At 38.2% G+C, this 16,974-nt stretch overlaps 1 protein-coding gene across 1 annotated transcript; it reads left to right on the top strand.

The window, feature by feature from the left end:
- Positions 1–722: 722 nt before the first annotated feature.
- On the top strand, positions 723–7,812 carry LOC110797208 (prolycopene isomerase, chloroplastic). The gene is made up of 9 exons (XM_022002305.2): positions 723–1,051; positions 2,759–2,982; positions 3,557–3,667; positions 4,590–4,643; positions 5,508–5,795; positions 6,268–6,459; positions 6,543–6,701; positions 6,943–7,179; positions 7,260–7,812. Exons 1-9 carry the CDS (start codon positions 880–882, stop codon positions 7,572–7,574), a joined length of 1,752 nt encoding a protein of 583 aa, XP_021857997.1. The 5' UTR covers positions 723–879; the 3' UTR covers positions 7,575–7,812.
- The last annotated feature ends 9,162 nt before the right edge of the window (positions 7,813–16,974 follow it).

The following is a 16,974-nucleotide window of genomic DNA, read 5'->3' as shown; positions in this document are numbered from 1 at the left end:
TTGGCCAAGTGTATTTATGTGTGAATAAAATAAAAAAGGGAAATTCTCTATGGTAGCATTATACTTCTGTAAATTCTCATTGGTAACAAAATATTTACCACTTTCTCTAAAATAGCATTAGTATTTTGAGTTTTCTCTAATCTAACATTATTTATTACGTTCCACCAAATTAACCTAATTAGAGATAACCATTTTTCTCAAAAACAATAATCACTAATGTCCTCCAAACATTCTGATAATTAAAATCTTTAAAACTCCTCATTTCCCCCTTTCTTTTCTTCGTTTTTTCCCTCTCACCCATTCGTCTCCTTCACCTATGTCTGTTTGGAGGACATTAGTGATTATTGTTTTTGAGAAAAATGGTTATCAAAGAAACAGACAGAGGTGAAGGAGACGAATGGGTGAGAGGGAAAAAACGAAGAAAAGAAAGGGGGAAATGAGGAGTTTTAAAGATTTTAATTATCAGAATGTTTGGAGGACATTAGTGATTATTGTTTTTGAGAAAAATGGTTATCTCTAATTAGGTTAATTTGGTGGAACGTAACAAATAATGTTAGATTAGAGAAAACTCAAAATACTAATGCTATTTTAGAGAAAGTGGTAAATATTTTGTTACCAATGAGAATTTACAGAAGTATAATGCTACCATAGAAAATTTCCCTTTTTTATTGGGAAATAATAAAAAAAGAGACTAGAGAAACAAACGTGGTTAGCTAAGAACAATAGAAAAATAAAGAAAACAAAGGGCTCAAAATCTACGAAACTCCCTCTTCACTTTCTCTCCTCATCTTCCTCTCCTGTTCAAAAGAGTCTCCACTGCACAACATTCGATCAATTGCCCTTTTGCAAATTCATGGTGAGTAACAAGCTTCAGCTTTAATGGCTTTTTGTGGTTTCTCACCTCTCCCCAAATTCCACCATCTCCCTTCTTCTTCAATCAAGCATTTCCCTCTTAATTCCCATTCACATTCATTTAAATCCTCCATTTTGGCGCGACTTTCCAACGATCAGCCATCCTCTGCTACCAACGGTCTCCCCCCTTCAATTCCAGGTCTTTCCTTCAATTGATTCAGTTCGTATATTCATTCCGATTCAGAGTAAACATAAATTGTGCATTCAATTTGTTGATTGGTTGATTGTAGATATGGTGCTTCAATTTTGCCAAATTATGAATATCTGACAATTTAAATGTTTCTCCGGTTTCAAAGTATTAGTAATTGTTTTCGACGGAAATTAGTGTTTGATGCAGCATTAGGGACATTTGTTTAATTGTTTTGCTGCATTTTAAGATATACTGGAATTGACTTCAAATAGGGGATGTACTGTTAGACTATAGCATTAGGGACATTTGTTTATTTGGTACTTCCTCTATTTTTGTTTACCTGCGCCATTTTCCTGGGAGTTGCATATTAGTTGCACCATTTCATTTCCTCTATGGATTGGTTTCACATGTTTTCTCTAGTGCGTTCACATACCCAATTTACTCTTACTTACATTTTATACCATAGTTACTTGACCTCTTCCCTCTTTTTGTTTGTTATCGTATGGTCAATTTTGATACGAAGTATTTATAATTTTTCTTAATCTTTGTGCACAATTCAAATGGTGCAAGTAAAAAAGAAGAAAACGGAGGAAGTGTCATATTAGGTCCTGACGTCCAGGATTCGAGGCGGTCCTAATGAACGACACATAAGAGCATGATAAGGGGAGACTCTTATTTTGATGGCTATTAATCTTTCTCTTATACCACCTAAGGTCCAACTCCAAATAAGTGTTCCCTACCAAAAATAGTGGAAATGCACTAGCTCTTAACACTAGCTTTCTCTCTTACCCTCTTTTCTTTATTTTATTTTCATGCAAAAAAATGATGTGGCACTAGCTCTTATTTCAGAATTTTCTCTCGCAAACACTAAGTAAGAGTCTCCCAATTCACATCTAAGAGCTAGCTCTTAGTTTTTCTCTCTCCTTAAGAGCCACCTAAGAGTCTCCCCTTATTCATGCTCTAAGCTATTAGGGTGGTTTTGGCAAAGGCAGGTTGAATCTTAAAAGGTAAAAATTAGACTCTAATGATATCCTTGCAAACAACTATGTTATCTTAGGCAACCTTTTATTGTATCCACAAAGGATGAATCTATGTTAGAATGCTTTTCGCGGTAGGGCTAGAGTGGAGATTTTTGGTACATGTGAAGGCCCGAGTATCAAATGTCATACTTCGTATCTTCCAACTAGTTCTACTTTTTTCATATAGACAATTGAAGTGCTAAAAATCTATGAGTGCTCAATCATGGTGTAACTTTAATTTTCGTTGGTTGTATAATGGATTGTGCATTTGTGCCGTTCCATTTAGTTTAACACAACACACCTGTCTTCAGTAGTGTTGTAAAGAAGGTCTTACTCCTAATCTATGGTTCTATGATGTCCGACTTTTATCTTAGTCAGAAGACTCAAAATACTTAGAACAGACAGGCCTGCTTTGTAGTTGTTTCAATGATGTGGTAACTGATCCAGTGATGCTTGCTGTGAGAAGATCTACACATGAATTAACTGTAGGAAACCCTGTGATATTCCTTGGTCATATTTTGTTACGGAGTACAACATTATAATGTCTGTCACTGGATGTTTTGAGTTGTACTAAAATTGCTTGGTTGGATACATGCATATTATATACACTTGCTGGAGGACATGCATTTCGAATTACAAATTCAAATTCAATTTTTAGGAAGTATAAATAGCAATTTCCTACTTGCACATTATGCAGGCAAACTTGAGGCAGATGTGGTAGTAATTGGGAGTGGCATCGGAGGACTATGTTGTGCTGGACTTCTAGCAAGGTATGAGAAAGACGTTCTCGTGTTAGAAAGTCATGACCAACCTGGGGGTGCTGCTCATTCATTTGAAGTTAAAGGCTATAAGTTTGACTCCGGACCTTCTCTATTCTCGGGATTTCAATCAAGAGGTCCCCAGGCAAATCCACTTGCACAAGTAAATCTCCTTTCTTTAGTCCTTTTTGCTAGAACTTGTGTTTTGTTCAAAACTATCTATACCCTTGCCAATATTATTTTGGAAAATATAAACTAGTTAGGTTACTCCACGAGAATCACTGAGTAATTTGACTCATGGCAAGCGTCCTCTGCAGAAAATAAAATAAAAAAGGGATGTCTTATACTGATTACTTGACAGGAAGAAGGGGGAGGGGGCTCAGAATGTTTTTGTTCTCACCCATTGTGCCTTCTAAATAGTTCTATAGTCATTATATGTATTAATTGCTACAAGTGGACATTTTTTTTGTGATATAGTTGCTACAAATGTAAATAAAAGCTTGTAAAAGGCAAATTGCACGATTAAATATTCATTTGCATCAGTTGGTTCAAATGATATGAAGCTTCTCAGCATTTGGTACATCATGACTATAGCTAATCCAATATATTAGTATAGCATGCATACAACATAAAGCACCTATGACCATCAAAAGATTGCCATTGGCTACATCCGTTTATGAACCTAGTTGTAGTAGTTCTCATAGGTTTCTTGAACTTTAAAATTTTGCTTCTTGCAGGTGTTGGATGCCCTCGGTGAAACCATACCCTGTGCCAAGTATGATTCATGGATGGTTTACTTACCTGAAGCAGAGTTTTTGTCTCGAATAGGTGCCACAGAATTTCTGAAGGTGATTATATCTTTCTTTTAAAAATATTCAGTATTCTAATATACTCTTGCATTTTTACTTGAAGAAGCAGGAGCACTTATTCTGCAATCTACTGATTTGTTTAAGAACCCATGTTTTTTGTACAATGCATTACTTCACTACATTTTGATTCATGTATGAACCTATACACATCTGTTGGATAAGTAAGATCTAGTTTGGTTGCATTTTCCTTATTGAATTTGTAGCCTGGATAATTGGATATAGCAATAAAGCCTTCAGTTGTTAAATTAACCAATAAACTACATGAGCTAGGTGAAAACAGAATGCTAGGACTCGAAGTAATAATGACCTTTTAACCTGGTGTTATTTTTTAGAGAAATGTAAAAAAAAATGTTTTACTTAGAAAGAAATATGGAGTACAATATAAGAAGCTTTAGTAAAAGGTCAAAATTAGGAGAAATTAGAAAATTTTCATTTGCTAGTAGAAAATGACTTTGGCTCATCCATATTTATTCCCGCGTATCATTCATCATTATCATTACCCCATTGCCACAAAGAGGCTCCCGCAAGAAGCGGGGTGAAGGGGGGTCGGGTTTACGCAACCTTACCTCTGCAATTGCAGAGAGACTGTTCCCAATTGACCCAAAAGCGATAATGGGACGACAACGGGAAGACCATCTTCTACTTCATGGAAAGGAAGCGAAGAGGTTTTAAGAGCCATTTTGATTTAGTCCATTACATCCCACAGCCAAAAAAACAAATGAATCTTTGACTCTATCGGAAATGGACATATTCATTCCCGCATAGAGTATAAATATTATCTCTTAGCTAGCTGTTAAAAAAATATATATCCTACCTATTGTTTGACGTTTATATGTTATTATGTTTTTTCTTAACTAAATCAAGTGTAATAGTTTTCTAATATGATTAACTGTAATTACAGGATCTTGAGAAGTATGCTAGTGCCAATGCAGTTCAGGAATGGAAAAAGCTTCTTGTGAGTATCATTGTATTCCCTCTCCTCTGTTATGTCTTGAAGTATGTATCTTTCTCTGTATTATGTGTTTCAATTTAAGGGCTGGATATTGTTGCTAAAGAAGTTTTAACGTACTATTAAAACTGTTATCTGTATTCACGGCTGTTATCAAAGTTCACTGAATTTTACTTCAGATAGGATTGAAATTAAACGATCTTGCTCATGTTCAAATTAAGGTTTGCTCAGTCTAAGCTTGACTTGTATGATCTCAGCTCAAGCACAACTCAGTTCTAGACCTTAAGGAGTTGATCTGAGCATAGGTGGGTGTGACTGGAGAAGTTTGTACAGCTGGAGTGCTTGACTGTTTTTTTATACTATATTGTGTATGTTTTTACATAAATTATATTTGACTTTTATTTATAACTTGTAAGGATGTAAGATATGAGCAATAACATGGATTTCACAGAAGTCTTAAAAGGATCTCAAGTAAAAAAAAAATACGAGCTTAGAAATTGCGTGACCTAAAGTAGCATTTACTTGGCTGTAGCTTGTTATATGAATTCAAATTAAGTCTCTGAGCTGAGCAGGGCCTGCCGACCAGTTCTTTCATAGGTCCTTCCTTATCCACACTTGCTCTAGTTCAGGTTTGAGTTGTTTCAAGCCAAGCTCGAGCTCAGCTCATTATCACCACTAAGCACTAGCTTTTGAACTGGTAGTGTGAAGACCTGGTGATTTCTGTAAGAAATATTTGCAAAATCATAGATTAAGGTATAAGAAGCTTTCAAAATCATGGCTTGGAAATTTCTGGTGTAACTGGTAGTCTGTGGTAGGGAAAAAAGATGAATTAATTGTTTTGATCTCTCACCAAACTGCTGCTTATTACAGGATGCCATACTACCTTTGTCTGCAGCAGCAATGGCTCTCCCTCCTTTGTCTATTAGAGGTGATTTGGGTGTTATATCAACTGCTGGAGCTAGGTATGCTCCTTCTTTATTGAAGTCTTTTGCCGAGATGGGACCTCAAGGAGCTTTTGGTGCTACAAAGCTTCTCCGGCCTTTTTCAGAAATAGTTGATTCGCTGGGGCTGAAAGATCCTTTCGTTCGGAACTGGGTGGATCTTCTGGCTTTCCTTTTAGCTGGTGTTAAATCTAACGGTATACTCTCAGCAGAGATGGTAACTATTACTCTTGTGTGACAAGTTCACCTCTGCACTTCTGCAGTGGACATGAAATTTTTAAGCTTATTTGAGTTTATTACATGATAATGGTTGAGTTGATTACTATAGTTGCATTTTCATACTTGTATTATGGTACTAGTGGTACATAAATCCAGTTTTCTGCCTCTTGTATGTAATGACAATCACTTAACCAGGGAATGAGTAATTATAGCTTGGAAAGTGCCAACAGCATAATCTACTAGGTTTCTGATTTACAGTTGAAGTAGACTTTTCCAGTAAGATTCCAGTGGTTTGAAGGGTGTTAAGGTTAGAGAGTCTTGAATTAGTACATTGGAAACTGGAATTGTTAGATACATCGATTCTTTTGGGTTAATTACATTTTCACCTCTTCACATCTTTCAATAGTCATGTCCTTGAGCTTTGAAGATGTGATAAATACTCACTTTCACCTATATCTGTTTCTTTGTAGATTTACATGTTTGCCGAGTGGTACAAGCCAGGGTGTGTTCTTGAGTACCCTTTACATGGAACTGGAGCAGTTGTTGATGCTTTGGTTCGTGGAATTCAGAAATTTGGTGGAAGGATTTCCCTTCGGTCTCATGTTGAGAAAATTGTCATCGAAAATGGACGAGCAGTTGGCGTTAGACTCAAAAGTGGTCAAGTAAGTGGATAAAGAGAATGGGATGGAACTTAGATACATCTCACGTCTGCTAAGTAGAATCTTACATTTATTCTGCTCCACAGTTTATACGCGCAAAGAAGGCAGTTGTCAGTAATGCATCAATGTGGGACACCTTAAATCTGTTACCGGAGGAATCTTTACCGAAGAAATATCAGGAGAAAATTAGATCAACTCCACAATGTGAATCTTTCATGCATCTTCATTTGGGTTTCGATGCAAAGGTGGGTTGTCTTTATTTTTCTGGTTATTTCTGGTTGGCTCTATTTGACTATTGGCTGATGCATAGTCCTATTCCACAGTTCAGTTGATGTTACTGCTCTTCAGTTTTCATGATAATGTAATGTGGATAAGGCATGTTTCTGCAATTTGCTCTTCCTGTTTTCCATCATATAGGTCCCGTAGCTCAATTTTTTCGTAACTAAATACAATGTTTATATCATTAATTAAGGTTTGAGTTTCCAGGGTTTACGTGAAAACTTGGGTATTCATCATATAGTTGTGAATGATTGGAAGAGAGGAGTAGATGCAGATCAGAATGTTGTTTTGATATCAGTACCCAGTGTTCTGAGTCCAGATTTAGCGCCCCCTGGTAAGCATGTACTACATGCATACACACCAGGAACAGAACCATTTGAGTTATGGGAAGGGCTTGACCGTAGAAGTGATGAGTACAAAAAACTCAAAACTGAAAGAGCAGAGGTGAATTTCCTTATTCTCGCTGTTGTTCATTTGGCAAATTTAATTGATCTCTATTCATTTGGGAAAGTTCATTAAAACAGGTAATGTGGAGGGCGGTAGAGCGAGCACTTGGACCAGGTTTTGACAGGGAAAAATGTGAAGTGAAAATGATAGGGACACCATTAACACATAAAAGATTTCTTCGAAGAAATAGAGGAACATATGGTCCAGCAATTGAAGCTGGGAAAGGCACATTTCCTGGTCATGCAACTCCTATTCCGCAACTATACTGCTGTGGAGATTCTACATTTCCAGGCATTGGAGTTCCTGCTGTTGCTGCCAGTGGAGCCATTGTTGCCAATTCTCTTGTTTCTGTATCTCAACACTCTCAGCTTCTTGATGCCATTGGCATCTAGCATTATCGATTACTACTTATTACAATCTGCATTATTTCTTAGGATCGCGAATAATGTACTACGTTTTTTTGTACTATCAACAATATTTATTTTTTGCTACGGCAAGGTTGAAACTAAAAGGAATGAATATTAAGAAGTACGAAGATAATAGTGATATGTAAATTATTTAACAAAAATGTACTTCGTATAGGGAAGTGATAATACAATTCAGATTTAAAGATATTTTCTTTTCACCTTATTTTTATTGCTTATTAAATTAGACCAGGTTAAACAAAAAACTAGAAAAAAAAAATCAAAACAGGTGAAGAGAACAGAGGCTTAGGCCCTATTTGGTTATGACTTATAAGTTGTTAGCTGGTTTGACTAGTGGTTAGCTGTTTGTATTAGTTGATTGACTATCTGATTGAATTAGATGTTTGGTTAAAAGTGTTTGCTAAATTAGTTGTTTGTTGTTTAATACTTCCTAATTTGAAATTTGAAATAAACGAACACACCGACAAATTTGAAATAAATGAACATTAACTTTTACAATATTAGAAAAAATAATTATAGGTTAAAAACTTGACTAGACCTGATGGTTATTGGGTCCGATCTTAACCCATGTTAGAGAGTAAATTGAATCCAACCTTGATTTTAACCGACCCGATAATTATCCGATCCGAACTTGACCCATACCCGAAAATAACTACTACAAGCCCGACTCAAACCCGACTCAATAAGACCTGAACATGAATTTATACCCGATTGGAATAAGACCCGACCTGAACCCGACCTATACCCGCAATGAAAAAATAACACTGACATGACCCGACATGAAATCAACCCGACCGACTAGATGTGAACCAGGGTGATAAAGTGACCCGAAACGACACGACCTGACCGGATCATGACCCGAGATCCGAGATGACAAGGCCTGTACCCAACTCGAGTAACCGTTTTGACAGTTCTAACTAGAGTTGGTAATGGGTTGGATTGGGCCGGAATCAGGTCAACCCATTTATAAACGGGTTTATATTTCCCAACCCAACCCGATCTGTTTACTTAAACGGGTTGAGATTCTCAATCCGACTATAAACGGGCTGACATGAAGTTGCTTTAAAGTTTTTTTCTCATTTAAGTGTAAATTGACTTGACTATAGTTGCAGGGTGATTTTTTGAGGCAAATCCCACAGGAAAAATTACGGATTTTTCATGAAATACCCCCGAATTTTGGCGTAATTAACCAAATGCCCCTCGACTTTCAGAAATAAACCAAATGCCCCTCACAAATGACTTAACACACCAAATACCCATAATGACGTCATCATCACCATAATCAACCAATTATGATCTAATTAACCCATTAATCCCCTAATTAATGTTAGGTTATGATACATATGACAAAACATAAATCATGCGGAAAAAACTTAATGCCAGGAAACATATTATTTACACATAATCATTTAGCATAATTTAGGTGCATACACTTTGTAGCGAGCCCTCCCTAGCTGCGCCCGAACCGAACAAGAACAAGTCTTTAGGACTCCAAGTGTCGTCCCTCCGTAGATAGTCCACAACACGTCCGGATCCGCCTTAAGCTTGACCAACTAGAATCGCACTTAAGGTTCTAAGAATTTCAGCTAAATAGGTTGCAAGTGTTTGGCTGATTTTTGCTTCAAAATCTTACCTTTGAATACTTCAATGTTGTATATAAATTTGTGATCCTAGGCCCCTATTTATAGAGTTATGGAAAAGGACTTATAATCCTATTAGAATACTAATTTAGTTTAATTAGAATCCTTCTAGGACTCTATTAAATAAACTTTATCTCTTAGGATTAGAATTTAATCATATGTCGAATCCCGATAGCTTTAGGATTCGTATAGCACGCACACGAGCATCGCACGAGCACCGTACACCCGCGCACAGGCCTTGCGGCCTACGCTGAGCGCACAACGCCTCGGCCCGCTCGCTGCCTGTGATCCCCGCGCGCGCACAAGGCCTTGGCTGGGCCTGGCCTTGCGCTGGGCCTGGTCGAGGCTTGGCGTGTGGTTTGTTGCGTGTGGCTTGCTGGGCGACGACCTGGCTTCGTGCTGGGCCTTCGTCTAGAGAGCCTCGTCCGATGCTAATTCGTACGATACGCTTCCGATTAAATTCCCGATTCCGGAATTCATTTCCGATACGAACAATATTTAATACTTTCGATTCCGGAATTAATTTCCGTTTCGAACAAATATTTAATATTTCCGTTTCCGGAATTATTTTCCGATTTCGATAATATTTCCGATTCTGACAATATTTCCGTTTCCGGCAATATTTCCGATTCCGGAAATATTTTCATTTCCAATAATATTTTCCGATACGTACCATGTTTTCGATTCCGGCAACATCTACGACTTGGATAATATTTATATTTCCGATACGATCCATATTTCCGTTTCCGGCAATATCATCGTTTCCGGAGTATTCATTTCTTGCCTTTGACAATCTCAGCTCCTACTGAAACCAAGATCCATCGATTCCGAATATCCATAGATGGAGTATTTAATGCCATTAAATACTTGATCCGTTTACGTACTATTTGTGTGACCCTACGGGTTCAGTCAAGAGTAAGCTGTGGATTAATATGATTATTTCCACTTGAACTGAAGCGGCCTCTAGCTAGGCATTCAACTCACTTGATCTCACTGAATTATTAACTTGTCAATTAATACTGAACCGCATTTATTATACTTATCATTAAATGCATACTTGGACCAAGGGCATTATTTCCTTCAGTCTCCCACTTGTCCTTAGGGACAAGTGTGCATTTCCTAATTCCTTTGTCGCTTGATGCTTGCTCTTGAACATAAGGTAAGAGTTGTCATCCTTATTACGTCCAGAGGTGTTTCTCGGTTTCAGAGCTCAACTGATCAAATAAACAGATAATCATAGCCTATGATTCATCTGAGCACGTCCATGCATTTTACAGTTTCTAGCTCTCCGAGTGGCCTTGTACAACTTTGAGCATCTCATCCCGATTTATGGGAGGACAGTCCCAATCTTGCGATCTTGAGATTATACTTCGTTTGATAGGTGATTACCTGAGCGTTGCCTTTATAGCCTCCTTTTACGGTGCGACGGTTGGTCAACGTCAAAGTAAGCAGTTTTCAAACAAGTAATCTCAAATCACTCAGGTATTGAGGATTTAGTGTCTAATAATTTTAATGAAATTTACTTATGACAGATTTTCATCTCTTACAGTAAATTTTCATAGGTCTGTCCGATACTAGTCTTCCCAAAGTAAGTATCTATGCAAATGATTACGACATTGCCATGTCCACATAGTTCAAGAAACAGAACTACTAGTCATCTTGCATTCTAGTCGTCTAACGTTTTCTATGCGTCCATCTTTATAGAAAACTCCGACCAGGGACCATTTTCAACTTTTGACATTCAAGTTCACTTGATAGACATTTCTTAGTCACAGGACTGGTCCTGACAGTTTATCTTGAATATTTCGTCAAATTGAAGGGACTCATCATTTAATAATCCACAAATTAAATGGAAAAATGAATTCTACTCATTTATTGTGAATGATTAACCAATAATGTTTTACAAAGAATTAAACTCTAAAACTTTAAAACATTAAACAAGGACATCAAAGCCATTCTCCAATATGCTTGATTCCCATAGCTGCAGTGTGCGAGTTGTGCTTCGCCTGCGGCAGAGGTTTAGTCAATGGATCTGAGATGTTGTCATCAGTTCCAATCTTGCTTATCTCGACTTCTTTTCTTTCAACGAACTCTCGTAGAAGGTGAAATCTACGAAGTACATGCTTGACTCTTTGGTGGTGTCTAGGCTCCTTTGCCTGTGCAATAGCTCCGTTATTATCACAATATAGGGTTATTGGTCCTTTAATGGAGGGGACTACACCAAGTTCACATATGAACTTCCTTAGCCATATAGCTTCCTTTGCTGCTTCATGTGCAACAATGTACTCCGCTTCAGTTGTAGAATCCGCAATGGTGCTTTGCTTAGCACTTTTCCAGCTTACTGCACTTCCATTGAGGCAGAAGACAAACCCAGACTGTGATCTGAAATCATCTTTGTCGGTTTGGAAACTTGCATCCGTATAGCCTTTACAATTAATTCATCATCTCCACCATAGACTAGGAAGTCATCTTTGTGCCTTTTCAGGTACTTCAGAATATTCTTGGCAGCAGTCCAATGTGCCTCTCCTGGGTCTGACTGGTATCTGCTCGTAGCACTGAGTGCGTACGCAACATCTAGGCGTGTACATATCATAGCATACATTATTGAACCAATCAATGATGCATATGGAATCCCATTCATTCGTCTACGCTCATCAAGTGTTTTTGGGCACTGAGTCTTGCTTAGAGTCATTCCATGAGACATGGGTAGGTAGCCTCGCTTGGAGTCTGCCATCTTGAACCTTTCAAGCACCTTATTGATATAAGTGCTTTGACTAAGTCCAATCATCCTTTTAGATCTATCTCTGTAAATCTTGATGCCCAGTATGTACTGTGCTTCTCCTAGATCCTTCATCGAAAAACATTTCCCAAGACAAATCTTGACAGAGTTCAACATAGGAATGTCATTTCCGATAAGTAATATGTCGTCGACATATAGTACTAGAAAAGCAATTTTGCTCCCACTGACCTTCTTGTATACACAAAATTCGGCTGCGTTCTTGATGAAACCAAAGTCACTGACTTCTTCATTAAAACGTATATTCCAGCTCCTGGATGCCTGCTTCAATCCGTAGATTGATTTCTTTAGCTTGCATACATTTTTAGCATTCCTTGGATCCTCAAAACCCTCAGGCTGTGTCATAAACACAGTTTCGGTTAAAACGCCGTTTAAGAAAGCGGTTTTGACATCCATCTGCCATATTTCGTAATCGTAATATGCAGCGATTGCTAACTTTATCCGAATAGACTTTAGCATTGCAACTGGTGAAAAGGTTTCATCGTAATCCACACCGTGGACTTGCCTGTAACCTTTTGCAACCAATCTAGCTTTGAAAACTTCAAGTTTCCCATCCTTGTCCTTTTTCAGTTTGAAAACCCATTTGCTTCCTATGGCTTGGTAGCCATCTGGCAAATCGACCAAATCCCATACTTGGTTTTCTGACATGGAGTCTAATTCAGATTGCATGGCTTCTTGCCATTGCTTGGAGCTAGGGCTCATCATAGCTTGTTTGTAAGTCGCAGGTTCATCACTTTCAAGTAATAGAACATCATAGCTCTCGTTCGTAAAAATACCTAAGTACCTTTCCGGTTGAGATCTATATCTCTGTGATCTACGCGGGGTTACATCTCTAGATTGTCCATGATTCTCACCAGATACTTCTAAAGATCTCCGAGTTTCATCCTGAATGTCATCTTGAGCATTCTCTAGAGTTTGTTGTTCGACTCGAATTTCTTCGAGGTCTACTTTTCTCCCACTTGTCATTTTGGAAATGTGATTCTTTTCCAAAAAGATACCATCTCGAGCAACAAACACCTTGTTCTCAGATGTATTGTAGAAGTAATACCCCTTTGTTTCCTTTGGATAGCCCACAAGGATACATTTGTCAGATTTTGGATGACGTTTGTCTGAAATTAATTGTTTGACGTATACTTCACATCCCGAAATCTTAAGAAAAGACATATTTGGAGGCTTTCCAAACCATAACTCATATGGAGTCTTTTTAACAGCTTTAGAGGGAGCTCTATTTATAGTGAGTGCAGCTGTATTTAGTGCATGTCCCCAAAATTCTATTGGAAGTTCGGCCTGACCCATCATTGATCTAACCATGTCTAGCAAGGTTCTGTTCCTCCGTTCCGACACACCGTTCCATTGTGGTGTTCCAGGAGGAGTCAATTCTGATAGAATTCCACATTCATTCAGATGGTCATCAAATTCATAGCTCAGATATTCACCGCCTCTATCAGACCGCAGTGCCTTAATCTTCTTGCCTAATTGATTCTCTACTTCACTCTGAAATTCCTTGAATTTTTCAAAGGATTTAGACTTATGCTTCATTAGGTAGACATAACCATATCTACTGAAGTCATCAGTGAAAGTGATAAAGTAGCTGAAACCACCTCTAGCATTTGTACTCATTGGTCCACATACATCTGTATGGATTAAACCCAATATATCAGTTGCTCTTTCTCCAACTTTAGAGAAAGGTTGCTTTGTCATTTTGCCAAGTAAACATGATTCGCATTTACCATAATCCTCTAAGTCAAATGGTTATAGAATTCCTTCCTTTTGAAGTCTTTCTATGCGTTTCAAGTTAATATGGCCTAATCGACAATGCCACAGATATGTGAGATCTGAATCATCCTTTTTGGCCTTTTGGTATTTATGTTATAAACTTGTTTGTCGTGATCTAATAAATAAAGTCCATTGACTAATCTAGCAGATCCATAAAACATCTCTTTAAAATAAAACGAACAACTATTGTCTATTATTAAAAAGGAAAATCCCTTAGCATCTAAGCAAGAAACAGAAATGATGTTTTTAGTAAGACTTGGAACATGGAAACACTCTTCCAGTTCCAAAACTAGCCCAGAGGGCAATGACAAATAATAAGTTCCTACAGCTAATGCAGAAATCCGTGTTCCATTTCCCACTCGTAGGTCGACTTCACCCTTGCTTAACCTTCTACTTCTTCTTAGTCCATGTAGATTGGAACATAAGTGTGAGCCACAACCTGTATCTAATACCCAAGAAGTTGAATTAGCAAGTATACAGTCTGTAACGAAAATACCTGAAGATGGAACGACTGTTCCGTTCTTCTGATCTTCCTTTAGCTTCAAGCAATCTCTCTTCCAATGCCCCTTCTTCTTGCAATAGAAGCATTCGGATTCAGAAGTGGGTTGACTGACCTTCCTCTTTTCAGAGTTGGCGCCAGTTTGCTTAGTTGGGCTGGCCTTGTTGTCACCTTTCTTAGCATTCCTCTTCTTTCCAGATTTCTTGAACTTGCCCCCACGCACCATAAGCACATCTTGCTTATCACTTTGAGCGTCTTTTCAGCGGTCTTCAGTATACCGTGAAGCTCAGTGAGCGTTTTGTCCAGACTATTCATACTGTAGTTCAGCTTGAACTGATCATACCCGCTATGAAGAGAATGTAGGATGGTGTCTACAACCATTTCCCGAGAGAACTGCTGATCCAGCCGACTCATATTCTCAATGAGTCCAATCATTTTGAGAACATGTGGACTTACGGGCTCGCCTTTCTTAAGCTTGGTCTCAAGAATTTGCCTATGGGTCTCGAACCTTTCGACTCGAGCCAGATCTTTGAACATGTTCTTTAACTCACTGATGATCGTGAAAGCATCTGAGTTGATGAACGTTTTCTGCAGATCTGCACCCATGGTTGCAAGCATTAGACATTTCACATCCTTGTTGGCATTAATCCAACGATTGAGGGCTGCCTGAGTGACCCCTTCACCTGCGGCTTCGGGCATCGCCTCTTCCAGGACATACTCCTTTCCTTCCTGCATAAGAACTATTTGCAAGTTCCTTTGCCAGTCAAGGAAGTTTTTCCCGTTCAACTTCTCCTTTTCGAGAATTGATCGAATGTTGAATGAATTGTTGTTTTCCATAGTTAAAACTAGAATTGAAAAAGAATAAACAAATAAATAATCATTCACAATTTCTCTTAATAAACTTAAATTCTAGCATACATGCATAATTTAATGTTCATTAAGCATTTTATTCAAGTTATGTGTTCCGGCAGGTGTGAATAAAATGATTCCAAGACCCTAAAACCCATTGAAGAATTAAGCACATTATGTATTTAGACTCAATTCTAAAATCTTTTAGGTAAGCAAAAGCCTTTTGCTAATAGTCTAGAAACTACTCTTGGTTGATAGGTACGTCTAAGAACTTATTAGGTAAACCTATCGATTTTGCCACGACATAAAAGGACTCCTTACTTATATCGTTGAGTTTCACCAAAACTAACATGTACTCACAATTATTTGTGTACCTTACCCCTTTAGGATCAATAAGTAACACCTCGCTGAGCGTAAAACTATTACTAGATTGATGTAAAGGTTATCCAAGTGTGAGGGGGTCGAAAAAGCACGAGGCTAATGCGTGACCTCGTCCCTCGTGGGTGTGACGATTCTTTTTATTCAATCAAGTGTAATTGGATTTCCTGTGAGTTTACACCCAATTGACTAGTAATATAGGAGTCGCCATTCAGTTTTTAACGACAATGAGAAAAACTGACAAAACCCGGTTATCGTGACATAAAGGGAGTGCAATTATGTTTGACCACGACGGCCGTAGGTTCCCTTGTGATCCCTGGTGTGGGGATCTCTCAACATACACCCGCAAGGTAGAGATCGAGGGTTCGGGGGACTGTAACTACCGAGAGGAGTACTCGCTCGTTGATAACTCCAGAGGCAGGATATCCTTACTAGCTCAGCATAAATAATTGAAGGGACATGCGTTAACTATTAAACTAATCTGAGTTGATTTTAACAATATGCAACATATAATACTAGATCGATCGCGATTATCTGATTTAGATTGCATTAAGGGACCTAGCATGATAATCCAATTTCCCAAAAATATTATATTTATTAAGCGTGATAGAACAATCAGATTTAGTTAGTTTAACAGTTCATAAAAAGGGCGAGGAAAGCAATTAAATCATAGAAAAGGGACACATTACGACGCACCCTTGAGAGGTGCGTCACGGTTCTCAGAAAACTAACCACTTTGACTTTTCTATTTCTCCTTTTTATTTAACGAATCTCAAATTATGGGACAGGATACGTTCTGTTCGATTTATGGATCGATTGCGACAGAACGCGTGAACAATTTCGCAGCGTGAGGCTTAGGCTAGGGGTTGGAGTCAATACTCAGAATATGAATTGTGTGTTGTGATTTCACGTCGAACTTGGGCTATATTTATAGAAAAGAGTTTGTGGAAAGATAGAATTGCAGAGCTCTAATCCACAAAGAATTAGGAAAAAACACGTACCCAGGTAATTCCAGCGCCCAGGCCTGGGCGCCGAAGATTTGGGCGCCCAGAGCCAGGCGTTGAAAATAGGGTCTGGGCTATTTTCTTAGCCAGATTCGGATTCCTAAAATCCGTAGTGTTTGAGACTTAATCGAGTCTTTTAGTGCGTATCAATTTCATGACGGAATGCGTCTGGGCCCGTTACGAACTCTAGGCTCGTTAGGATTTTAATTAATACGTAACTCTTATTTCCGAATCATATTAGGAATAGGATTCTCGCAGTTTTCTATCTCATTTAGGATTTATGTTGGAGTGCAACACCTAATTCTGACAGGTTTCTATCTTTTATGACTTGCCACTTTTAGAAGCTACCCTTTACGGCAGTTACTATTTTTAGCAGGTTTCCATAAATAGCAGGTTTCGGGTGAAACGAAAAAGGGTGATTGAG

The sequence above is a fragment of the Spinacia oleracea genome, chromosome 3 (genome assembly GCF_020520425.1).
Source record: "Spinacia oleracea cultivar Varoflay chromosome 3, BTI_SOV_V1, whole genome shotgun sequence".
In the NCBI taxonomy this organism is placed as follows: Eukaryota; Viridiplantae; Streptophyta; class Magnoliopsida; order Caryophyllales; family Amaranthaceae; genus Spinacia; species Spinacia oleracea.
Note: the sequence above shows the minus strand (reverse complement) of the source record. Positions and strands in the feature narration are given on the sequence as shown.